This window comes from Pleurodeles waltl, chromosome 5 (genome assembly GCF_031143425.1).
Source record: "Pleurodeles waltl isolate 20211129_DDA chromosome 5, aPleWal1.hap1.20221129, whole genome shotgun sequence".
NCBI classification, from domain to species: domain Eukaryota; kingdom Metazoa; phylum Chordata; class Amphibia; order Caudata; family Salamandridae; genus Pleurodeles; species Pleurodeles waltl.
In genome coordinates, this window is record NC_090444.1 from 1,307,995,633 (window position 1) to 1,308,022,483 (window position 26,851).

At 40.6% G+C, this 26,851-nt stretch overlaps 1 protein-coding gene across 1 annotated transcript in view; it reads right to left on the reverse strand.

Moving 5' to 3' along the window:
• Positions 1 to 26,851, reverse strand: part of COQ3 (coenzyme Q3, methyltransferase) — a 109,778-nt gene that overhangs the window by 43,238 nt on the left and 39,689 nt on the right. The window contains exons 3-4 of the mRNA XM_069235538.1: positions 18,553 to 18,705; positions 3,344 to 3,443 (exon numbers count right to left, since the gene is read on the reverse strand). Of these exons, the coding sequence (XP_069091639.1) occupies positions 3,344 to 3,443; positions 18,553 to 18,705 (253 nt within the window). The remainder of the gene's footprint in view (positions 1 to 3,343; positions 3,444 to 18,552; positions 18,706 to 26,851) is intronic.

Genomic DNA, 26,851 nt, shown 5'->3' on the forward strand with positions numbered 1-26,851 from the left:
AGGAGTAGGATCTCGGATATCCAAACAGATGCCAGCCCGAAGTTATACTTTAGGCTGATACTGACATCGCCCCAGCCTTTGAACACTTCTATGCCACACTATATACAGCAGAGAAGACAGATACAGTAGCAATAAGTAGGTTCCTCTCCTCCGCACCGGGAACCCTAGCCCCCGAGAGGGATGCACTCTCCCTAGAGGCCAACTTCCGTGAGGATGCTGTTCTAGCGCTATGTCCAGGCTACCGCCAGGCAAAGCTCCAGAAACGGACAGCTTCACTGCAGGCTTCTACAAGCTCTGCAGGCCCGGCTCAATGTTATCCTATTTAACTTGTTCAATGAGACAGGCACACTCCCCGCTGCAATAAGGGCGGCTGTGATCACCATAATACCCAAACCCAGGAAAATCCCAAAGCTCTGATTCTCATACGACCCATCTCCTCATTAAATGTTGATGCTAAACTGTTCACGGCTATCCTTACAGCCCACTTAAACCAATACATGCATGGGTTCGGGGACCCTGATCAAGGCGGCATTATCCCTGAAATAAGGGGTAGCAATAAAACCAAACGTTGCCTCCCCCTTTTGGAAAAAGTAGTTTGCTCCCACACCCCAGCACTATTTTTGATCTATTGACATTGAAAAGTCTTTTGATCATGTAGACTGGCTGTTCCCTAGGCAAGGTCATGGAGAGGGCAGGACTGGGGAACAGGCTCCTGAAACATGTGTAGAGTAGATACACCAATCCCACAGCTCAAGTGAGATTCAAGGGCCTCACCTCCCGTTCATTTGCAGTCATCAGAGGTACTCAACAAGGTTGCCTCTTATCCTTCCTGCTTTTCGAGTTATATATGGAACCGTTTGCAGAGAGGGTAAGGTCGAATATGCTAATCAAGGGCATTGACTTTTCCTCTCAGAAACACAAAATAACCCTCTACGCCGTTGACATCATTGTTGCCTTGACTCAACCTCTATCCTTCCTCCCAGCTTTCATGACCGAACTCAAGCCTTTTAAAGACATCTCGGGCTTAAATGAGAATATTCAACTGTACCAGGCCCTAAACCTAACAATATCATGGGCATGCCAGGCCCACCTAGAACAAAAGTTTCCTTTTTTCTGGGCGAGCAATAGGGTGCCCTTCTTAGGTCTCACACTACTTCCCACCCTGCACAAGACATGCTTACCATCCTACCTCATCTTCTTGATTTACCTCTATGGCCACTGGATGTAGGTGAGCAAATATGTTAAATATAAAACCAGAATAAACAGATTTGATCTGCAAAAGTGTGGGTGAGGAGTTTAAAATAAGCTTGTTTGTGTATGGTGCGCCAGTGGAGCTCCTTTAGATGTGGTGTGATGTGCGTGAGACATGGAAGATTGAGAATGATTCTCACTGCTGCTGTCTGAATGGTTTGCAGCATTCTGTTGAGTGTTCTTTGTTGATGCCAGAATAGAGGACGTTCCCATAATCAACTTTCTTGTGAGAAGGATGAGTGTGATGATTTACCAAGTGCTGATTGGGAGCCATTTGAAAATCTTCCTCAGAATCTTCAAGGTATGAGAGCATGAGCTGGTGATGGCGCTGACTTAGGCAGTCATCTCAAATTTGCTGTTTGTGACAATCCCAAGGTTCTTGCCCTGGATGGTGGGGGAGGATGTAAATCCTAGCTCTGCTGGTTACCAGGTGAAGTGCCACTTTGAAGTGCTCTTCCCGAATATCAGTCTCGTCGGTATTCAGCTTCAGACAGTTGTTCTTCATCCAGTGAACGATACCAGCCATGCAGGCACTGAACTTGAATAAATAATAGTCCTCTGACTATATGCTCAGAATTATGCCCACAATACACAAAAATGACAACCTCGCCCATACACCAGGTTTAGTCTCACACCAAAGCTGAAGGGACTTTCAACCGCACAGAATGGATATTTCTGAACCCTTCAAAAATTTGGTTGCAAAGATATTCTCATTAGATGAGTCAATAATTCTCCATAGCATGGTTACCATCAGCATCTGTGAGATCATCAGAATTTCATCTGATTGGAAAAGAGGAAGTGGCTGTTTTCACACTGGATGTCCATGATGGCTCTAAAGCAACACTTTAACAGGTCTTTTCTAAACCTAACATGATTCTGAGTTTTATAGATTGGGCACACACTGTACCAGAGTAGGATGGACACTGAATCCATTAGACAGGAATGTTCCTTCCTTGTAAGACTAAAGAAGCCAACACCTGAACATGGGTGGTGGGGTCTGTTCCCCACATTCCTTGCACAGGTGGTTAACAATGTGGGTAGAATCGGATGGTGTTCTGGACTTGGCACTGTCAATTTTGACTTGAGACACCCACTAAATACAACCAACAGTAATAGTGGAGTTTGTGAAAACCTTCAAACAGGTCAGATAGCAACTGGTATTGGGGAAAGCCAGGGAGACAGTTCAACAATATGTGTTTAACAGAGATGGTGGAACTATAAGGGAACTAGCATGGCAGTTTGATTAGAACATGGTAATTTTCAGGGAGCAATATAAATCCTGACATGGCAAAATGTGTTTAACTTTGGAAATAAGAAACTGCCATAGTAATGTGTAAATTGGCTTGCAATTTCCTGTGGGCAATGAGAAATTAAGCAAAGCAATGTGGAAAAGGACAAGACACTTTGAAACATATCAAGCTGACACACTGAGAAGCAATTTGCAGTACGTAAACAGCATTCTTGGCACGCTGTGCACCATACTATTAGCAGCACCCTGGAATATCTAAATAATGCAAAGATAGGCATAAATGTCTGCCTTCTCGGCATCCAGTGTTTGTCATCGACATTCAGTGTTTGTCTTGGACTCACAATTTTCTGATGGTTATATATATATAAATATACAGTTGCACAGAAATAATTCTGCACAGTGGCAGGCCCTCAAGTACTGAAATATTTAAGAGCTGTCTAAAGCACTTATTGACAAAAACTGGAAAATTATCAGTAGAAACACAACCAAGTCACATGTATTTAAAACCATCTCTTGGGGGGCTGTCTGGACTACATTCTTCACAACAATTCTCTTCAAGAGGATCAGCCACACATGCATCACTTGGTGCAACATGGGGCTACTATTTACCCCACTGGTGTTTGAAAACTTCACATCCAGCAGTCGAGAACTGGAGAGTGCTATCCCCCAAAAATGCAAGTAGCAAAGCGAGAGCTTGTGCCCCCTGACATGACAGGAAGTAGGAAAAAGAATTTAGTACATTTGGTAATACAAGTGTATGCTAAAGACCTATTCTTTAATTACCAACTTCTTTTTCAAGAGTGCTCATTTCAGATAATTAAACACATGTTAATATAGGCTCACCTCACTTAACACTCCTCCACCGCAGCCAACATCCAAAAGTTTAACACCAAGCAAGGGACTGCCAAGCTCATGATTGCCATTTTTACTTATTAAGGTATCTCTAGAAAAATAACAATACACTGAAGTTATCTAATCATCAACTAAGGAAAAGAAATAAAGAACAGAATTCTCAAATTCACTTCAATTGATAAATAGTTTATTTTCGGTGTGAGACAAAAAAACATAACAGTATAACAAATCTACTTCAGTACCACAATAACAAAATATGTCAATACATGAATAGAAATGTGTCAACCTAAACATCATTCAACCTAGCCTGTCCAGTTTTAATGACCTATTTGATAACCATCAAAACAAAGGAATGATATGGGCATTGTAGGATACAGAAAGAAGAAACATCCCTCACAAGTGCTTCATTGTGACATATATAAAACCACAAAAACAGACTGTGATCCCATCATTGCGAGGATTTAGAAGTTTCTAACTTAATAAAAATAAAGTAATATATATTTTTCAAAATAAAACGGATTCCAAATTCATAAGGCCATGAAGTTAAAATGCTTTAGTCGGTTAGTTAATTGTTAGCACTGTTTCTTCAATATTTGGTCTTTCCTCTAGAATATCTATAAACTTTGTACTGACCATTCCTTAACACCTTAGGGCCTCACAGTTTCATTGGCAGATCTAATTGCCCCAATTCTCAAAGTGGAAGTAAGTCTGCAGGTGCCCATGTCTGAGGAGAATATCGGTTCTCAGATTAACATGAACAGAGAATCGGGATTTAATTAAAGACACAGAGGCTAACATTATGCATCAACCTTTTAATTGCCACTCCTGCAGTCCCTATAAAGAATATTCCCAACAAAGAAAACTTCCAGAATTGGAATTTCAACAAAGTATTAGTCTCACAGCATAAGAACACTCTTTCTCCTTTAAATGCGAAAGTGAGAAGAAACAATCTCTCTCCTTCATCCTCCTTTCTTCTTACGATTGTGTGCATGCAACGAAAAATAAACGTTAACCACTAAATATATACCCTTTCCTTCAAAATTCCTGTAAAAAAAAAAATCAAATACCATATCTACAGTTAATCCTATACTCAAGGTTAAATTACTTACATTCGGTCAATATTATTGATCTTTATTCACCCCTTTTAGTTTTTTTAGCATGGGGTGAGGTGGGTGGGATAGCCTATGTGTCTTTAATGAAATCCTGATTCTCTTTTCATGGTAATCTGAGAATCGCTATTTCATTACAAGACCGGAGGCTATCCTTATGCAAGTTGAAATTCCTTCAACACCCCTTCAGACAAATGTTCTATTGGTCTAAAATAAGGTTTTGAAAATGTACCCACATTTGACCAATCAGCTGCTTTCAAAATTTCCTCTAATCTTCCTCCAAGCCAAGTTACTTTGCTTGCCATTGCTCCGCTCAGACGAGGTGCTTTGAATATTTCTATATTCACTCCCGCTTGTTTAATCCATCTTGCAAATGTGGATGCACTTACTGCTTTAAATGGCTTCACATATGAAATTAACAACTGATACTCACCATCCCTTATGTTCTCCAAAACTCTACTCTCATAATCTTTCAACCACTGTACCACACACAATTTTTTGCATTCTCTAAACTTTGGATAACATATTGACTTTGACATAGTTTTAGTCCTTTTCCATATCTCAAAGAATACTCCACCTGGACAATTTGTCCTATTAATTTGCTCATAACACTGGATATCAGATACCCTTTGGCAGGAAATCAAACACAATAGACTTGCCAATTTCATAGTTAGATTTTTTAGAGTTAAATATTTATTCATGGGCCAACTTAAAAATACTTTCAGAACCAAATTTACATCTGTAGCCCTAGGCGATCTTTTAAGTCACATGCTTTTCATTACTCTACACACTAAAATATTACTTCCTACAGTTTTTCATCCTGTCCTATCCCACAGGGATGTAACATGCCATGTAGAAATTTCTGATCTAAAACAATTTAATGACCTATAACTTAGAACCCTCTCAAACGGTTCTACTAAAAAATACACTGCCTTTACCACATTGGCCTCCATGGGATCCAAACTCCTTTCCATGCACCAACATACCCAAACAGATATATTCCTTTGGACCTCCTTCTAGTTCCTGGTGCCCATGACTCCTCCAGCAATTCTGAAGCCCATTGCGAAAGACCTTCGAAAGCTCTAGATCCCCGGATATTTTCCTAACAAGAAGGTTCAACACTTTGGTCATGGTTAAATGATGCTTCCCTTTTACCTCATTTGCCAGCATTCCTTTCTCTGCCATAATAAAAAATGAAACTTCGCAAGCCAGTTCCGTTACTGTTGGAAACCACGCCTGTGATACCCAAAAAGGTGTTATCAAAATCAACGGCCATTTCTCTTTCCTTACTTTCAGGAGCACCCTCTGAATCACTGAAAATGGAGGGAAAACATACCCCCATTCCCTGGCCACTTCTGCTGAAATGCATCTATCCCTGATGCTCCTGGATCTGGTAACCAACTGTAATACTTCAGAACCTGAAACGTTAACCTGTTCGCAAACTGATTTAACTCTCTTAGGTTTATCACTGACCTCCATCATTTCTCCTTTTTTCCACTAAATATATTGTGCTTACAAACCTTTTTGTATGTTCCTCTACATGTCGTATTGCATCCTTTTCCAACATTGCCATTATCTCTCTACCTGCCATTACCTTCTGTTCTCGTGTTAAATATGATTATTTTGGTTCTTTCTTCTGGACTGATACCTGACCAAACTATTTCAAAACTCCTGGCTGTTTTTAAAACACAGGAATCCTTTGTTATTTCTTTCCACCTCTCCTCAAAGTTCTTCATCCGCCCACCGATTTTTTTTGGGGAAGAACCAATACAAATCTCTGTACTCACCTTGCGATCCTGTTGTGAACTGACCTCTTCCTCTGTTGCTTCTGACTCGACCTCCACGACCCCTTTGTGGGAAGAAACTGGATGAACCTTGGAACCCTTCTTCCAGCTCCTCAGTAAATAATTTTATTGGGACCCTTGGAGTCCATGGCCAGTATAAGGTCCTAGTCAGCTGGCCCTTCCAAAAACAACCTCAAAAACCTTTCTTAAATTAGTCTGTGCTTTATCTAATGCGGTGAAAGTTGACACATATTTAAATAAACTCTTCACCCTGCCCTCATGAAAGAGCAAACCTTTAGCATCCTCTGATGCTTCCTTATTTGTTAAATCCCCCAATTGTAGGCTAATTCTCATCAAAATAGTATTTCTACGCTCTGCCAACATACCCACCTTGGCATTTCCCAAAACCACTATTGCTCTTTGGCTCCAACCTTTTAGTAATTCTACATCCACTTGTTCGCCTTTTATGTGTGCCTTCTCTGTCATGTCCATTATTTTTGCTAATCGGCCAAGTGTATCAAGAAGCCAGTCTTGACACGGTTTTAAAGATCTTTCTAGACCCTTGCAAGGGTCTCTTCCCAACTTAAATTAAAAAGTAATTATACCCGGATCCAAGTTAGGAGTTGAACACACCTTTTCTTCAATTTGAGGTCTGGTGCACTCTGTTTTCAACTCATTTCTAACCTATCTAGAGGCTTCCTAATATATTCCTTAATGTACTTCCCAACATTATCTAGAGGCCTTCAATCAGCACTTCTTGGATGGCGAATATTACGTGGTCTAAACCTTTCCTCTCCTAATGGGTCTTTGAGTACCACTTGTGAAGACGTGCTGGGGCCGTCTTTAGTGACATTATTTAAATCATCATCTAGATTTGTATTTAAGATATACTCACCAAGTATGTTATCATTTCGTTGACCATTTTTCTCATTATAATTCATAAACTCATCATCTGATAGATCTTGTGTGCCGCTAAGGACACCTTCACTTTGTATGCGGCTGAGGGCACATTCGCCATGTATGCTGCTATGAACACCCTTCTCTTCAATGGAATTCAATCCAGCTTTCTTCCCTTTTTCCAAATGTTTTTTAAAAAGTTTCTTTCCTTTTGTAATTTTCTTCTGTATACCCCCATCATCAGAAAATGACTAAAAGTCTTCTCATAGCCTTATGTCCTTTCTTTTTCCATAACAGTATCCAAAACCTCTCTAACAGATGCTCTAACTTCATTTTGTATCAGTCTTCAAATACCTTCCTCACTTTTTCCTCTTGCAGTTGTATTGAATTCAACACTATCGCCTTCTGAATCCATAGTATCACTTTAGTAACCTTCCCTAAAACTCCTTTGAATCACAAGCGCTGCTCTCACCAGGTACCCAGGCGACAGCTGACCGTTGCAACACGGGTTCACAGACCTACAGCCCTTCAATTGTTTACTGTCCAAATTCAAAATGGCCATCACTTCTCGCGTTAATTACTCCCGTTGCATCATCACGTACGTGAGTCATCTTGTGCATGAAACCTTATCACATCTGCCCTCTGCAACATTTTATCCCATTCATTTTTCGTTAATTATAATTTCCTCTTTGTTTCCTCTGTCAATTGTTTTAAACTGACTATTTAAAAAAAAAAAAAAACTCATTCTCATATACACTAGCAGCCACTTCTTTAAATGACGTGCATTTGCATACCTCGCGCTCCCAGTACTCCTCAGCAAGCAGCTGCAATCTCACTGGCACTCACCCTTCTGCGAAACACAAGCGCATATGTAAACAACCTTGTGCTTAATGTTTAAATGTAGACAAGACCTTGTGCTTATTACAGATTAATACTTTAGAGTTCAAGGCCGGTTACAGCTTTTATTTTAAAATAAATCCCACACTCAACTTCAAATTTCTGTAAACAGTTTAAACATGTCGCTATTTCAATCCATTCCCTTATGTATAAATCTATATACATCTTGAAATATATCTTAACATATTAATTATTTTAAAAAGCTACATTACACTCCTTGTACAGGACATTTGTATCACCTTCTCACACTCTGCTTCTGAAAATTAGAAGCTTAACTCTTTCAAATAAAAATATTCAGGCACTCAACAGTTATCTTTTACATGAATAGTAGTCTGTAATACACTTCTCCGAACAGGAGCAGCATTTAAAATAGGGAGCAGCATTTAAAAAAGGAAGAGTGTTCTAGTGCTGTGGGACTTATACCTCATTCTGGAAACTTCATTCCAATTCTAGAAGTTTATTTTGTTATGAGTGTTCTTTAAAGGTGCTGCAGGAGTGGCAATTAAAAGTGTGATGCATAATGGTAGCCTCCAGTCTTGTAATCAAATAATGGTACTCGGAACCATCGAAACCATACAATTAAACCCAATGCACATCAGAGCACTTTGCAGCCTTATGAAGGGTATGAAGTACTACACAAATGCTGCAACATAACTTCCTGTGAAGTTCTTAAAATTAGTGAATGATATTTATATACATTTCCCCCTGAATAATCTCTAACCAATGTTTGCAAAGATTCAACTTTAAGAAAAAGGTTATCTATAGGGTTAGGAAATTTGCACAACTTCACATCTGTCTAGGCAAACTTGTGTCTTATGGAAAACTTTTTTCATGGAACATTGCCCCTTTTGTCACAATCTGTAAGAAATCAGAGAATTTCTATTCACTCACCTCCTGTTCTGTACATCTTAGAGTTGACTAATTTAGGAGAAGTTTAGCAGTGCAGGACAGCATGGAAAGGCAATATAAATGTTTAGATTACTTATTAAGTTGTGTCTGTGGGTATTCACATCAAAGGCATTGTATTTCTCTGACACCCTCATACACTCCTAGACTGCACTAGAAACACTGGCAATAACTAGCCTTGGAGTCACTGATGAACAGGGAACATTTTGCAGAACTTCAGCAAATGCTATATAAAACTAAACTAAGGTTTGTATCTGTGAATTACCTCTCTACTGATGTTAAGAGATTTGGAAAGAAACACTTCTGTACAATAAGCTCATTTACATCAACTTTAAGCAGGACCGTTGCAATTAATTTGGGATTTGCGTGGTGCATCAATTTAGCCATGTTGAAAAATAGAAATTGTTATTTTAAGTTGAAAATCTTAATCTGAAAGATCCTTCTGGAAGACATTAGCACCAGTAGCAAGAGACCTTCTAAGACAAGAACTTGAGTTTTGCGTCGTAAATCAGATCAAAAGGACACTTATTGAATTGTGAAAGCACCCACTGCCCTAGAAGTAAATACACAAGAGAGAGGACTGAACAGGACTCTTGTGAGCTCTTCAATTATACATTCAGGGACGCAAAGTCAGTGGAATGTCTGAACCAACAAATCACTGAGAGAGGGACTCTCAAAAAAGTACACTAAGTGAGGAGTGGCTCAAATAAGCGAGGATTGGCTAAACTAAGCAGTCATGGCACTAGCTGAGGCTGCTCTGATGACAGTGGATGCTGTCCCTGTAGATAGCACTATACTCACATACAGAATATTTTTCACTTTGAATTATAGATCTTTGTGAGGACTGTTTTTATGGGATGCCAGTACTGTCTGGGTTTACTGGGACTCAACTGTAACAACAGAATTTGTCTAAGGTGTCCTGAGCTCCAACTTAATGACTAGGGGCTCCATGTACAAAGCATTTTTATAGTTGTGAACATAGAAAAATGCTTTTTGGGATTTACAAAGCCCAAACTGCGATTCAGTAACTTGGTACCAAATCGCAATTTGGGTTTTGCGATTTGATATTAGGAAGGGGCATGTTCAGGGCATCCCTTCCTAATAAAGAATCTGAATGGTATGTATGACTGTTTAGTGACCATGAATGCTGTCGCAAACAATTGCAGTTAGCACCAATTTCAAATTGGTGCTAACCCATTCGGAAAGGGGAAGAGGTCCCCAGGGACCGCTTCCCCTTTGCGAATGCATGCAAAAAAATTTTTTAAAAGCAGGCAGTCCCAGGGACCAATGCCTGCTGTTAAAAAATGAAAATGAAATGTTTCATTTTTCTCTTTTTTAGCGTAGCCTGTTTTCCTTTTAGGAGAACGGGCTGCGTTTAAAAAAAGATTGCTTTATTTAAAAGCAATCACAGACATGGTGGTCTGCTGACCACAGCTGGCCACCATCCCTGTAATTTTTGCAATTCCCAGTGGGCTGCAAATTGCAACCTACTTCATTAATATTAATGAGGTAGGTCTATTTGCGACCCACTGGGAATCGCAAAAGAAACTCAGTGGAGCTTCATACATTTGGAATTGCGATTTCCTATTTGCGATTCGCATGGAATCGCAAATAGGAAATCGCAATTCCAAATGTTCGTACATGTGGCCATAAGTATTTACCAGGTAACGGAGTTGAACAGTCCAACGCTTACTCAGATACAATGAATAAAGTTAGCAGACAAAATAATACCTGTCAAAAAGGATACTTTTCATTGATTTACTTTCTAAAAAGCAAAATACTTTATTGTAATAAGAACTATACAACACATTAAATGGTGATAATCAAAGAAAACGAGGACTCCCTAGCAACATCGCAGCAGGAGATATACATCCCAAACAATATTACAAAAACTGAAACCCGATAAAGACATTTTCCATGGGAGGCTAAGGCCAACGTTATCCAGTGAAACATGGATGGAAAAACTATTTGCATGTGTGTGGTGCAACAAATCCAAAACTACTGATCTTCGCTAAAGGATCACAAATCTAGAACAGTAGCACAAAGACTCAGTGTTGCAAAAATAGAGTTCAAAGAATGGGAGTTTGCAGGTTCTTGTGTTTCGCTTGTAGTGGTCTGCTCTTGGTTACTGGTGGAGAAATTGTAGTGGAGTTTTGATGCACCTGCCACAAAACTTCACTAGAGGCCTCCACTCGGACGGTGAAGACAAATAAACAGGTGTCCACCCAAGCCTTAAATACAAATCTAGTACTTCAGTGAGACAGTGTCAACTCACTCATGACAGTTCCCTCCCAATTTGCTCCGCACAGCTGCAACTCATTGCGGACACTCTGGAGGTGTTTCCCAGATAGGGATGTTATTTGTTATGGAACAAATCCAGAGAGTTTAATACTCTGCCCACAGTATGGGCAACCTCGAACCCTTGGATTGTTGAGTTACAAAAATGGTGCTTGTGCTGTCCATAATTAGTACTTGATTATTCGTAGAAATACATGTAGACAACTGCATACTGTTCATAGTTCCAGAACACTGATGTTTAAGAGCATTTCATTCATCCTCAACAAGCCCCTGGATGAAAGTACTTTCTGGCAGGTTTCCCATTCTTCAATGAAAGCATCCATTGACATGATGAATTCTGGTACGTTTGCCTGGAATGTGACATCAGAATCAATGTTCTGGTGCTAAATCCATCAAAGCAGGATTTGTTTAAATATTATGGAACATTCATAGAAACACATGATACGTCCGGTGCTTCTTGTACTGGCCACCTGTGCTGGCTGCAGGAAGGAAGAGCGCATAAGTTCCAGAAGGGATTTATACTTGTGTACCATGCAGGTGGTAGCTCAGAGTCTTTGACCTTGGAATACAATTTCCGAACATTCCTTTGACAAGCATACCTTCCCCAATGAGGTCCCACTAATGGCCCCTTGAAAGAAGAGAACATGAATGAGTTTCCCCTGATTAGAGTAAGGCCCAGAACACTGAACATTAGAAGGCAGCCTCAAGCAGACTCATTGGTTTATAAACAAGCCTCCAGGCATGGATAAAGTTGTTGATATGGTTTCCTGAGGTGGGTGAACACAGGATCCAGGCACTTTGTAAAAATGCAGTAGGCATTCTTGAGCCCGACATGGAAAACTCAGAATTGGTCATGTTGACTAGGTACCAAAAACAAGAGGGACAAGCTACGTCTTTGACGCGTAGAAATTTGAAAGTAGAAATCCTGTAGACCGGTAAGGTGAGAAATTCCCCCTTTATAGAACCAGGATTAATTTTTCAGGAGTCCCCACTAGAAGGAATACTTTGAAAAGGAATATGTTGGACAGGCAAATATCCAGAATGGAGCACCAGCCAGTTTTCTTACTTAGCCGGAAAAATCTAAAGTAGAACTATTTATTCCACTGACATCTGGGCATGAGTTTGAAAAGCCTTTTCAAGAACATCGTGTGCATTTCATCTTGAAGCTGTTTGCAGAGTTGGCATTTCTCCTTTAGTGGTGGTGTTTCAGGCTTTTGGAACTCGAAGGCATGGCCTAAGTGGGCCAGTTCTATGACCCAATGGTCGGACATCATAGCCTATTCTTCTGGAGGTCCAAGGCATTCCTGCCCACATGGTGCCAAGAGAAAGAGGTAGAGAGATTGTGCCCAATATGATAAAGAGGTCAGATTCTTTTAGCCACAATCAACAAAGAAATCACTCATGGTGCAGTAACTGCTGCAGTGTTGATCACAGAAACATAAATGATGTTGTCAATAGGATTTCTGATAAAGAATGAGACACGGACAAGGTGCTCATGGGTGAGGTCATTGGGGTCAAAGATGTCTTGAAACTGACCAATGAGAAAGCAGCAAGCTTTGTTCCTAGGTGGGAAATCGGACACCTTAGGCATGCTAAGTCTAGTTTTCCTGACTGCAGGAGTAGGATGATAGAAAAAGCAGAGAGGAATGAAGTAAAGCCAGTATATATGACAGAAACAATCCTTAGCTGAACGGAAGCAGCAGAGCTTTGAAGGCACTCCGTTACACGCAATATGCAGTAAAATAGACAGTTTCTTACAAGTAGTAGTCTTCTGCGGGATCCCTGGTTTGACACAATTTTTCATATAAAGGCTTTTAGAAAACTCAATAGCCCTATACCCATAGAAAGACAGTTTCTTTACACTATTTTTAAAATACTTCCATTCTTTGCTTAATAAAGGAAAACCTCAAGAAATGACTTTATGAAATCTCCTATTTTAACAATCTGTACATGAAAGAATAATGCCTACTTCTGCACAAACATAGCTGGTCTAATAGCTAAGCCAGAGACAAAAACTGCACTGTTTATTTCTGGCTGCTGGATGGCAGTTTGCCTTCAGTTCCTCTTGAGTTCACGCAGAACAAAACTGTTAAATTAAAAGTAATAAATAGGAAATTTCTTTGCTCATGAATTCAGCAAAGACTCCTCTGACAAAGAACCGGTATTATAAGGAGAAGGATTTTCCTCTTTAAAGGATCTTTGCTGATATTCATAAACATTGAATAGAATAGGAAGCTCCCTAAAGTAAGCAGAATTAAGAGAATGTAATATAAGATACTGTCACGACGCTCAAGCAGGGCAGTAGATAAACAAATTATACAAACAGGTTTCGCCAACTTGGGAGCCTATTTTGGAGTCAGGAGTCTTTGACAACAGAGTTGTGCAAACATATTAACTGATCCCCAAGGTAGCAGCTCTACAGATCCTTGCCACTGGTATATGTCTTAACGTGGCAGCTTTATCTCTAGTTGAATATACTTCAGGTTTTCTCTGAAGCAATGTTTGTTTTGATTTGTGACAGCACAACAAGAGGCAAGATACTACCCAGCTAGAAATAGTTTCCATAAATGCTTGCTGTCCCACACTGGTATAGCCAGAGTTTACAAACACACGAATAGGACAACCTTACCTCTTTTTTTCAACCTAAGTAGTATTTCAATCCCTTCTTAACATCTAAAGTGCAACAATATCTCTACTGGAGAGGTTGGATTAGGAAAACATGCTAGCAATGATACAGCTTTGACATAAAACTCCAAAAACACCTTAGGCCAGAAAGTCAGGTGGATCCTAAATACAACTTTATCATTGTGGGAAACCATTTATAGTTCTTTAATACAAAATGTCGGAACCTCACTCACTCTACGGGCTGATGTAACAGGTAAAAAAAAAAAAAAGCTACTTTCCATGTTAGACGTTGTTGTGCAGCATCATGCACGGGTTCAAAAGGAGACCTCAATCATTTTGATAATATTGTGCTAAACTCCCAATGGGGAGATGGCCCAGTTAGTGGAGAATCTACTTTAAGCCCTTCAAAAAAATCTTTAATGACTTGCATCCCAAAGGATGATATCTGCCCTGGAGTTGGTAGTAATTGCTGATAAGAGTACTGTTACAGGGGAAATACTATGATCTGAGTTAGTCAAGTATAGTAAATAGGCACTACTATGTCTTCTGGGCAGGACTTTATCTTCCCGACACGCGATAGCTCAATGTGCCATATGCAGAATCTCATCCTTTTATGTACACAGGAAGATCTTGTGGAAGGTCTCTTTCAGGCCTCCTTGAGAATCATAAAGTATTCAGGAGAAAGGTTTAAATGAACACATTGATGTGTTCAGGGGTTAAGAAGTCAACTGTAAAGAAGTCAAACTGTGGTGAGTCTTGCCCCTGACTGATCAGCAGGGAACAGAATTCAACATAGTGTTATGCTCAGCCTCTCAGATAGGTGCAGCAGATCTGTGTATCAGCACTGTCTCAGTTATCAAGGGGCTATAAAGATCATCCAGGCTCTGTCCTTCTTCACTTTGACCAGCCTATTCGAGATTAACTGTACTGGGGTGGGGGGGAGGGGGGTTATGGGGGGCAAGGGGGAGTTAAGGGCAGTGTTCTGGATCAATTAATCAAAAAATCATTCCCCTAGGACCCAGGCTCCCTGTGTCTGCGTTGGCAAAGAGATCTATACCTGGAAGACCCAAATGCTGAATACCTGAGTGAGAACTTCCTCTTTAACTACACTCTGAGGGTGTTCTGATGTGTATCTGCTTATAGTCTCAGTTTGCTGATTTTGAGCTTTGCGCAGGTAAATTGCTTGTATGCGGAGATTTTTCGGTATCAGTCAATGTCCGATCATCTGTACTTCCCTGGATAACGTTCTCAACCCAATTCCAGCACGTTTGCTTAGATTATATATTGTCATTTAATTGTATATTTCAATCAATTGTTCTGTGTTCCAAACTGTTTTAAGACAGGACCCCTCTTTCCAAGATCCTGTACACTGAACCTGTGGGTGTGCTTTATGAGCTCTTTAACTTAAAAGGGAGACATCTGTGACAGCTGTATGCCTCAGAAAAGTTGCTGAAAGGGAACACTTTTCAAGAGACTGATGTGATCTGTCCACCACGGTAAAGGACTAAATGCATCCGACGGTACAGTCAATCTGCTTTCCTAGCTCCCAGAAGGTTGATTCCATTGATCTGGCAGACATTCTAGCAGTGGTCGCATGTGCAGCCTTGGATAAGGAACTATTGTTATGCATGAGGAAAATGAGCTCAGAAAAGATGTTTACTTCTTTGCTGGAGTGTTTTGAGAGGGAAGTGGTATCAGATTGTATTTCACCTGGATGGGTGATAAACTCTCACCTGAAGGATACACTTATGCTATACTTGAGTCTGTGATTGACCCCAAGTGTTGAATCTTTTGAGATGAAATAGCTTTGGCTGCTTTGTTTTCAAAAGAAGGCCCAGATAGTTAAGACTCCCAACTTCAGTTTGCAGCCCTAAAGTACCCTATGTTTTACCTGGTTTTCGTAAGCAAGTTGTCTAAATACAGAATATAGACTCATTTCAATCTGAGACAGGCTGCAGCTAAAGCCATGCACTTTTGAGAACAATCAGGACTACACGTTAGACCAAACTGTACTATTATGAATTGAAAATGCTAATTCTTAACAGCAAACCTCATATGTTCTGTATGTGTGGGCTACAATGATACAGAAATATGCATCACTGAGATCTGCGGAGCACATCCAGAGTGATAAGAGAGAAAATCGAATCTAAAGTCAGCATTCTGAATTTCTCTTTTTTTCTATGTGTTCATGGTTCTCAGTTCCAGGGTGGATCAGAAGTCTTGCTTGTAAATGGTGAGCAATATACTGATGATGTTAACTGCTCAGCAGTACACAAAGGACTAATTTGGACTTTTCATTTTTTTTTGCTTACTTATGGACACCTTCAGGCACCTAGGAGATAGCTAACAAGGAGAGAGAAACTTCTCTGGGCTCATTAGCCTTCCTTGTAGATGATGGAAGGACAACTGCAGCAGGTCTTGAATGTTCCTTCTCTTGTAACTTTAGCCCTTCATGACCTTTCAAACTCCCCCCTTGACAATTTAAGGGAGTATGGACACTGTTTGGTGTCATGATAAGCAAGGAGGCAAAGGATGCAGAGATCATGGAAATTTCTCTCAGAGTTCTTTCTCCAACACGAGAGACATCTGACAAATAATAAAAACATGTTTCAGCATAAAGAGCAAACTGATTTAAAAACAAAACAGTGTACAGAATCAAAAACAATCAACTGGACTAAAGGCCTAAAAGAAATTAGGAAAAAAGTATCCATATGGATAAAAATATCCATATGGATAAAATTGGGCAGAGTTCAGTTTTAAGGGATCCTCGTACAGGACAGCGAAAAGATTAACTGAAGGTAGACGGCCTAGAGCCGTGTCTTACTGGATGCCCAAGTCAGTCAGCAGCTTTAAAGAGACAGCACAGTTTTGTCTCTAGGGTTTAGCCATTACACTATGGTATTCTTTCATTATCATATATATTTTTTTTAAATAGCGATTTTCAAGAAGTTAACCCCTTACTGCGTGTTGTCCTTTACTTTATTAAGAGAATATTTCAATTTAAAATACAGTCTACATTAAAGAAAATTATTTCTAGTGTCACGAGCATAGGACTAGTGAATCTTCTAAAAGGCTTTATCCAAAAAATATTTTTCTTCTCAAAATAATAGTGTTCCGGGGATTCCACAAAGAGGTGGAGATAGTAAATGTTCATGAATTCAACAAGAGACTGGAGTGCTCAGCACATTCACCTCATCAGCTGAAGTTTGGTCTGTTTTCAAGAAGTGAAAGTGCTACTAAATAAACACAGTGTTGATAAAACTATTTACTGCCATGCTGAAAACTACACCGGATTCCAGCCTGGCAAGAGGGAATAAACCAGCCATGCTATCTACCCATATCCCTTAATTTCATGCTCCTATTCTTGGAATCCAATTTCAGATCCTTAGTTGTGCCAGAAGGATGACTCCTGCACCAAAGCAATACTTCAAAGAGGACAAGGAGGGCTGCATTTGACATGTTGCAAGCATTGTTCTCGCTATACAATATGATTGATTCTGAGGGAAACACAAATTATTTTGTATCATGAACAGAAGTTCTGTTCCTTAACTGCTTTCTGAAACAAGATTTTCTTAGAAAGAAGGTGAGGTGATAGTTCTCAGTTCACAGACAACCATATATAATGGAATAACTATATGTCTTAGGACATATGGAGCTGTTATTCTTTCAATGGTGGTTAAATATCATGACTGATTCTCTTTGTGGATGAGACACAAAAATGCAACAGGAGTAACTACTAATCTAATCATCTTAGTAATGCCAAATCTATATTGGTGTTAGTGAGATTTTAAATGGTGGAGAATGCAAAACGTTTCTTGCAACAAAATGGTAGGTCTAAGACGTTTATCATGGTTTTCTGAAGTACACCTAAAAGGCCCAACCATTTCTACTTACAAACTGGCATTTCTAGAGCAGTGCATCTAGCTGAATGCAACTGAAAGCATATTTAAGCATGAGGAGCACTAAGTCCACATCTGATTATTCACATTTACTAGTATCATATCAACCTCTGCTTATCAGAGGAAGAAGTTGTAATAGAACCTTTTACCAAAGCCGTCTGAAAACATTACCTCCCCTTACCTTTTTTAAGTGCTTCCAACACCACAACGAACTGTGTCAAGGATGACAGAAACAAACTTTAAACTCCTGTGTGCCCCCTACTTTTCACATTCAGTTTCTTACAAGCACAGAAGAAAAGCTGCTAAACAGATATATTTAGCTTTCTTCAGTGCACCAACCTATATCACAATCACCAGCCTTGTGATTGTAAAGGAGTAGAACAGCAAATGGGAGCAGGAGAGGCAACCAATGAAGTATTGCAATAAAAAATGTAATGCACGTGTCGCATGTAAAACACAAAATTGTTTTGCTGGAATATTTGGGCACTATAAAACACTATGAAAAACATGGTACTGTCATTCCATTGAGCTTGAAGGACATCAGTGTAAGATTGGTGGTGTCAAATGTTTGACGTAGAAAAAAGCTCTTGCCATACATTATAGGTTTGTCCCTAGGACACACTGCTTCTATACATATGACTTGAATATCATGGATGAAGCATATCACTGTGTCTTAAACATACTGCTGAAAATGAGAAACCAGCTTCCACGTGACACTATGCTAAATCCACGCTACAGTCACATAAAGAAAGAGTAAAACTATAACAACTCTATCTAGAACCTACCTAATAAATGGCACTCTGAGATCATTCAGAGAATGTAGGGCAGAATAGACTCCCTCTTCGTCCCACCACCTCAGGGACCAAGCTTGGAACTTTTTTAACTCATCTGGGTCCACTGTTGTGTGTGTGGAGGTGTACCTCCTTGCAAAGGAAAGCCTAAAAGAGAAAAAAGGGAATAAATGTAAGGAATGCATCACCACTATTTGACGAAATATGGACATAAACTATTAAGGCATTTCACTCTTATGCTCAGCATGACACAGAGATTAAGGGGGTCATCATGACCTCGGCGGTCTTGGAAAAAGACCGCCGAGGCCGCGGGAGACAGAATACCGCCATTGCCAGCGGTATTCCTGTCTCCCTATTATGACATTTCCGCTGGGCCAGCGGACGGTAACAGTGTTACCGTCCGCTGGCCCAGCGGAAATGTCACATCAACATTGCAACCGGCTCGTAATAGAGCCCGCGGCAATGCTGATGTGCAGCGGGTGCGGTAGCACCCGTCGCGCATTTCACTGCCCGAAATTCGGGCAGTGAAATGCGCGACGGGGCTATGCCTGGGGGCCCCTTGCACTGCCCATGCCAAGTGCATGGGCAGTGCAGGGGCCCCCAGGGGCACCCCAAGTCCCCTTACCGCCAGCCTTTCAATGGCGGTGTTTACCGCCACAGACAGGCTGGCAGTCGGGGACTCATAATCCCCAGGGCAGCGATGCTTGCACCGCTGCCCTGGGGATTATGACCGCCAGGCGGAATCCTGTTGGTATATTGGAGGGGCCGGCGGTATGGCCGTGGCAATTGCGCCACGGTCATAATTGCTGGCGGAACACCGCCAGCCTGTTGGCGGTGTTACCGCCACCTTACCGCCGGCCGCCAGGGTCATAATGACCCCCCTAAGTGTTTTACTGAGAGCCTCAGGGCCTTGGTGCATTGTACTCGGAGATCAACCAACTGGTAGGTAATGTCAAAACGTGGCAACGTTTTTCGGTTTAGTTAACACTGTACTAACCACTTATTTACTGAAGAATAACTATATCTCAAGTGGCAGGTGTATCTTATGGAGAAAATACTAGGGAAGCAACAGGAAAAGGCCTGCATGCATATGTTGAGGGTTGCTAGCAAAGCTACTTCTATGATAGAAAATATAAAATTGAATGCACAAAACAGACCCCTGGAGAACTAGCATATGTCGTAAATGTTGTACAAGCCATGCTAAACACACATGGTACGGAGCTACCCCAAACTGGCTGGCTACTGGCACAAATGACAGTTAGGATTCAAACTTGTACCTTTATCCCAATCCCTTAATTGATCAAAGCTTGTATATGGAAAGTAACCCAAGAAGCAAGCAAAAGTAAAATGAAATGCAAAGCAAAAACACTCATTTTTACGTCGAACGGGCAAGCCCTCTGGCCTGTTGTAATCTAGCTGTGGGCTTTTAACCACACCCACCGCACACTCATCACTATCACTCGTTAATGTACTTGCCTTTGAAAAATCCATTATCATCATCATTGGTAAATGCTTTATGATTGTCCCTCCTTGGGGACGTTTTGTTACCGCCTTGGCCATCAACCCTGTTACATGAATAATTGCACTTTTGCCGATACATTTGACTGCAAGCGAATTTCTTTTTCGTTTTGTGTCTCTCCTTTGTGCTCATGGTGGCCGTAGCGATTTGAAGCGGCTTGCTTATGTCAACTGTTTTACTTAGCATTTTCAATTTTTAGGAATTTGCAACGCTAGTAGCTCTAACTCCAGCAAACATGGAGCATTGTAAATGCTTGTATATTGGCCAAGAGGTGAAGCTGTATGAAAAGAATGAGTCCTGAACTACCTGAGGTGGCATAATGGAGAACAGGGTATAGCGGAAGAAAACTATAACAGACTATCCAATACTATATTACAGCAGAGGCAGGCCTAAGTGGTTGGAAATTATTTCTGCAGTAATTATTATATCTCCATGTCTAATATGACCTTTGCCAGTAGATGAGACAGTATAGTCAGAAATATCCTAAACAACCCAGAAACCAACAGCAGAGACTGCAACAGGAACGGCTGAATCTAAAAGAAGGCACGCAGTTGCAAACAAGATTCCAGCTTCCTAGAGGTGTAAGGCAACCATAATAACCTGCTGACCTGAAGTAACACCAAAATGTCAAGAAAGAAGCACAAGAGAAGTCTAAAGAATTAACTTTGGATGCAAACATCTCTAATGGAGAATCATAAAAGGTATGTGCTTTCTGATCAATGTTATGTTGAGTTTTAAAAAGCAATACAACAGTTTATAAAAAAAACTAGTCGCATATTTCTGTTGCACCACATAACTGGAAGAGGCAAGTGGGAAAGACCGGGCAAACATGCTTTAGCAATTTTTGGCCATCTTTCTCAAGGATATTATGGCCTCTAAAGTCCACACCAAGAACATGCACAACAGTATAGAAAATATTTACACTTCAGTCCGCGATCAGCTCTTAATAACACAGGCCATTTCAGACAGTGCTCGTCTTCCTTAACCCAATCTAACCTCCTTTAGCCTAAAACGGAATTCCTAAACCTCCAATGGAGGAGATGACCCTCAAATGTCTGGAAAAGTGATACAATTATCCATAGCTCTCTGGAACATAGGGATTTAGCCCCACGCAAATGAAATGGACCTATACACTAAGCATTATTGGTTTTCCTACTAAATTCCACCATTTGCACACTATGGATGTAGTCATGCTTCTTTACCAGGCTATCTCTGAAAACAATTTCACAACCTCGCTGTATGCCACAATTAGGCCGCATCTACCACACCACACAGTCTGGTAGCAAATTATGTATTGTGGGCTTAGCAAGAATGTACAGGGGCTAACAGTCAACCCATTGCTTATCACTGGATACCTTTTATAGGCACTCTCACTTGCTTGTTTCTTAATTAATGGCTTTACTTCTACCAACTTTTCCATCTTGTGCTTGTCCTTCCCTAGCAGCATAGCCTTTTTACCATCTCTCTGGCTGGCTAGCTGGCTTTTACTCTTCCACTGCTCACTTTTAGGGAACATCTTTTTTTTTTCATAAGGACTTTACAAAAGTGCACATGCTTACAAACTCTCTTCCTCAGGGACTTCTCGTCCCCCCTCCAAGTACCCCTCCATGTTTTTTTGTGTTGTTTCCCTCATGTTGCAAGGTCTTTCCTCTGTGTTCATCCCCAAACCAGACTCAACTCCCTCACTCCTGTGCACTTAGTGTGGCTTTCTCACCTGTGTGCTTCTACTCATCCTGTGTTGCTCTCCCTTGTGTGCTGCTGTTCCCCACCCCACTCCTTAACACTGCACGGTTCTCCTCTGCACCACAACTCTCACCGTCTTTTATATATATATATACATACATACACACACACACATATATATATATATATATATATATATATATACACACACATACACACATACATACACATACATCTTTTATGCTTTTTTTTGGTGGGGGGGTGGGAGAATGCTAGGAGGTATATTGCCTTCTGTCATTTTAGACTCTTGGATGGTCACACTGTTTTTAGGCATACAGCTGGGTTAGATTGTAGCAGATTAATCACTAGGTTGCTAGCTGTCCGATAGATCAGCTAGGATGAAGAATGGAATTTGGCGAGTACACAAGAGCTGAGCGGCAGCTGATATCACAGGTATATGATGCACGTAGTAAAAGATAGGCCAATGCAACATGTGCAAAAAGATATGTGCAAATAGATTTAAAGTACAGGATTTTCTCAAACCTTTGTAAAGATGCGAGTTTCTTTTTCAGTCCCCATAATTCCTCAACCCACCCAGCCTCCATGGGGTTACCCCGCCATTAATTTGGCTCCCGACACACCTCAAACTGTACTTGTCAGCCCGAGAACAATTTTGAGTACCCATGTGGTAACGTTACTGTGAGCCACAAACAAAACTTAACAGTAATACACAATCAAGGCATGCAGGGGGGTGGAGGAGGGTGTGGCTTGATAATGTACTGCTGCATCTGTCACAGGGAGGCTAACTACGGCACACACCAACCACGTGTATATTTTAATGAGGATGTTATGACAGTGCACTTGGTTGACATGCTATCGGGATTTATAATCTTGACATCCCACCCCTTTCTCCCAACTTCAAAAAACATGTTCCTTAAATGACGGCCCTTCTTTCACAACCCTTAAACGCAATACCATACCTGTAATCCTATCTTTCTCACACATCTAAAATCATAGTCCCCATAAAGGGCACACTTTCTTATCCCATTCCCAAAACTCACTATCCCATACTTGGTGTCCTGCTTTTCCTTCAGCCCCCTCCTCCTCCCTGGAAAAACATTTGCATATCTGGCATCCTTACTTTCAATTATTCACCAAATCCAATGCCAAACTTGACATCCTACCATCTCTTCAGCTGAAACAGGCCCTTACCTTGCATCCTACCACACCCACCTACCACAACTCCATACTTGCCTTTATTTCCATACCTGTTTTCCTCTCTCCTCCTCCACAACTTTAAATCAAGTGGTACTAGGCTTCCTCTTCTCTTTCTGTAACCACAATCCACCAAAGAAGTTGTGGTATATTAGACCATTTAATCGGGGCTCACGCTAAGCACTGGCACTAAGGAAACAAGTACATGGCTGGTCTACTGATGAGTGTGGATGCTTCTAATAGACTGATACTCCCACAGATTTCTTCCGCCTCTCCAGGTACCAGATGGAACCCAGAAATGTTCAGGTGTCAAAGGAAGTCACCAGCACCAGATGACACTGCAGGATGATGGTGATGTGAAATCCACATACACTGGTTATGTTTTTAGTGCAAACTATATAAGTCACATTGGTGCATATTCATCAGTTCTGTTCTTATTTACCTGCCATCAAGGAAACTGAGATACAGCAGACAGAACAAACACTGAATTACTATTGCAAGTCTTGCACAAAAGAAAATAATAATATAAGTTCTCCAAAGAAGCAAAGCAGGGCATTAAGGAATATGTGAGAGGTGGCCCATCCTGAGGAAAGAACACTGCCAAAGATAAGAAACTAGTTCTTCAGTACTGGAAGCAATGGAAGGCACAGAAGTATGAAAAAAACGCACAGCTTGCCAGCCTGAACCTATAATGAGCTGAGCAAAGCATGCAGGCAACCTGTCAACACGTGCACGAGTCTAAAAGAGAAACAACATTTTTAGGTTGAGCGTGCAAGCTCTTTGACCTGTTGTAAGTATTATAGGCTTTTAACCATGTCCACCGCAAGCCCATTACTTTCACTTGTTTGTGGTCTTGCCTTTCAAAAATCTTTTGTTATCATTGGTAAATGCTTTACGTTTGTCCCTCCTTGAGGCGGTTTTGTTACCGCCTTGAACACCAACCCGGTTACATGGATACCTGCACATTTGCCAATACGTTTGACTGCGAGCGAACTTCTTTTTCCTTTTGTTTCTCTCCTTGACGCTCATGACGGCCATGGTGCTTTGAATCGGCTCGCTTATGTCAACTGTTTTATTTTTCATTTTCAATTTATGTGGCAAGATAAGTCCTTTCAGAAATTTACACCACCAATAGCTCTAACTCGAGCAAACGTGAGACCCATTGTATTGCAAATGCTTGTTAAAATGTATTACTAACCAAAGGAGTAAGAGCAGTTAGAGAGCATCATTCTCCAGGTCTTTTGTAAAAAGCAAATTTTTTTCAATTGAACTGTTGTCATAGGTTTACATTGTTCATCAAATCACTGTAAGCTGGATGGTCTGCTTTACTCGCCAGCTTTCAATCACCAATCTCCTTATTCCAGACCAACTACACTACCATTATGAACTCAATAATTCAGTCTCTCCAACTAGGATATTATCTAAGCGCGCCACATTAACAGCCAGTCACTTAACTACTTTCTTCACACAAAAATTCAGGTTATGAGTTTCATGCTTATTTCTCTTGTTCTACCATCACTCCAACTATTCCCCTTAATAGGCCCCTCCTCCGGTTACAATTTCAATCTCAACAATGAAGCTTACCTTTCTATTGGACAAACCTTGCATCCATATCAAATGATTTGCTGGCAGATGATTAATACCCTTAGAAGTCCCCAACTAGTCATTTTCTAACAGCAACTTATTTCAACATGTTTAAAATGCCTCTGCCAACCACATCTACCTCAGCCCTTTCTTGGACCCCATTTTTTGTCAAGACTGTATTTGAGCAAAAATATCTGCTGAAAGCAGAAATCACACTTCTTTTTCTACAATTTTCTAAAACCCACAGAAAATGTGATCTCCAAACACACCAAAATCAAGGGATCGATTCAGACAATGGAAAACTGCTTGCATCTGGACTGCCCACCTTTCTTTGGGCAGGAAGACACTATCGAATTGCAGGATCCCACACATCTTGACTGGCTGACTTGTATCAAATTAGAATGATGTTAGTGCTGGAGACTATTCAGAAACAAACAGAGTTTCTTTCTAACAATCAGCACAGCTTTGGTCCCCCATTCATACAGGAGACTCTGCAGCCAACTAGAAAGGTTTTAGCGCTCCACACACAGAATACCCTTCACACAGGATCGACAGCCCAGAAATCTCGCTACTATAAGCGACTCACTGTTGGTTTCATCCTGCTTTTGCATGTGACTTTACTCTCTATGCAGATGTAAATGTGAATCCCAAACAGAGTAATTTCCCTATGTGATATTCTGCAGGTGGTGGTCAGACAAAAAAATGTATTTCTCTTCGCCACAATTTTCTGATTATGGCTACCTTTAATCAAATTATTCAAGTCTTAACATGAATAATGTAAGCGATTCAGTATAACCTGAATGCAGCAGAGAACACTCTATAGAAACATCATTCGCCAATCTCTTTAATTCCAGCGACAATACCCAACACAGCCACCTGGCCTCTATTCTCATTAGTGCCCTCTCGCAGTTGTAAGTACTCCATTGGTTTCTCGTATCTCCTTGTTATCTGAAAACACCCCAAGTCATTCTCCTGCCCTCTAGAGTACCTGGCACTACAAGCTTCTGCACCTCAAGGTCATCTATTTTCCATCATTTACTTCATCTTAAAAACTATTTATTCTGCCGTTAGCTCCCATTAATTTATTCACCTGGATCTTGATGGAATAAAAAGCCGGTGGTGGTTTATGCGTTCTCTGTTCAATTGAGAAAGCATAAACCAACACAAAGATGGGTGCTACGGCATTAAAACGTAAAGTGCAAAAGTACATTGGGTCGAAAATCAAAACCATTATGAATTGCCTAAAAAAAACTGCCATTCTTATGTTTAAAGAGGAAAGATAGGCAATCGATCTCAATCTGATTGAAAGTAGCTAAGTTACCAGTGTGCACATTCTGAATATTCTATCCAAGCAATATTTAAAAATGTTGTTGGGTAAAGAAGGCGTCAACAAAGTGTCACACGATATGACCACAACAATGCAATCTCCTAGTTCACACTAGGCATCATTGTTTCATTCAAGACGAGGGATGCTTGTGGCAGTGCTTCTTATGCACAATCAAACTAAAAAGATAAAACTTTGGCTCAGGTTGCCTGGGCAAATAATAAGAAAGAGAAGTTAAAGCTAGAGAAAGTCATACACAAGGCTCCTGGTTTTACATTTACATGTGGATACAGATGCAAACAATGAGTTTCTTGTATATATTTATGCTTAATTGTATCTCCAGGCAGCCAGCCTAATACCTAGGATGCACAGGGAGAATTGAGGAAAACAAATGTACATCTGCATACAACTTGGAATGAAACTGTGTCTTTCCAACCATCATGCCTCATCCAAAAATGGCTAACTTGTTATGCCCTCTTACAAAGCGCCTCTTTAACTATTTCCTACAATACTTGGTGGGTGAAGACTGGAAAGATACCCTTTCATACTAAACTGTTCAGAAACTTGTCTTTTGCTTTCCTTAACAGTCCCTGTTGTAAATCCTTAAAATCTGTATTAAAGTTTTGTTTTCGTCAATCTTTGCATGTGAGAAAACAGGCCAAATATTTACGACAGGAAAAGAATCATCAGGATTGAGTGACAAGACGGTGTAATGACAAGGAGGCAAAGTAAGGCAAAAATGCTTCTTTACTCATTTCCCATTCCTGTCAGAATGCCAGCTTAATGGTCCAGCCACCTAGAGCTTTTCTCAACATTCTAAAGCAGAGTGTGTAGCGTTCGCCACACGCACACACGCACACGAAGATGGACGGCAAGGTAGGGGAAGGTGCCATAGAAGTGTTCAACAATCACAACAGATAAACATTTCAGTATTAACAGGACATTACATCTTTTCCCTTTTTTCAACT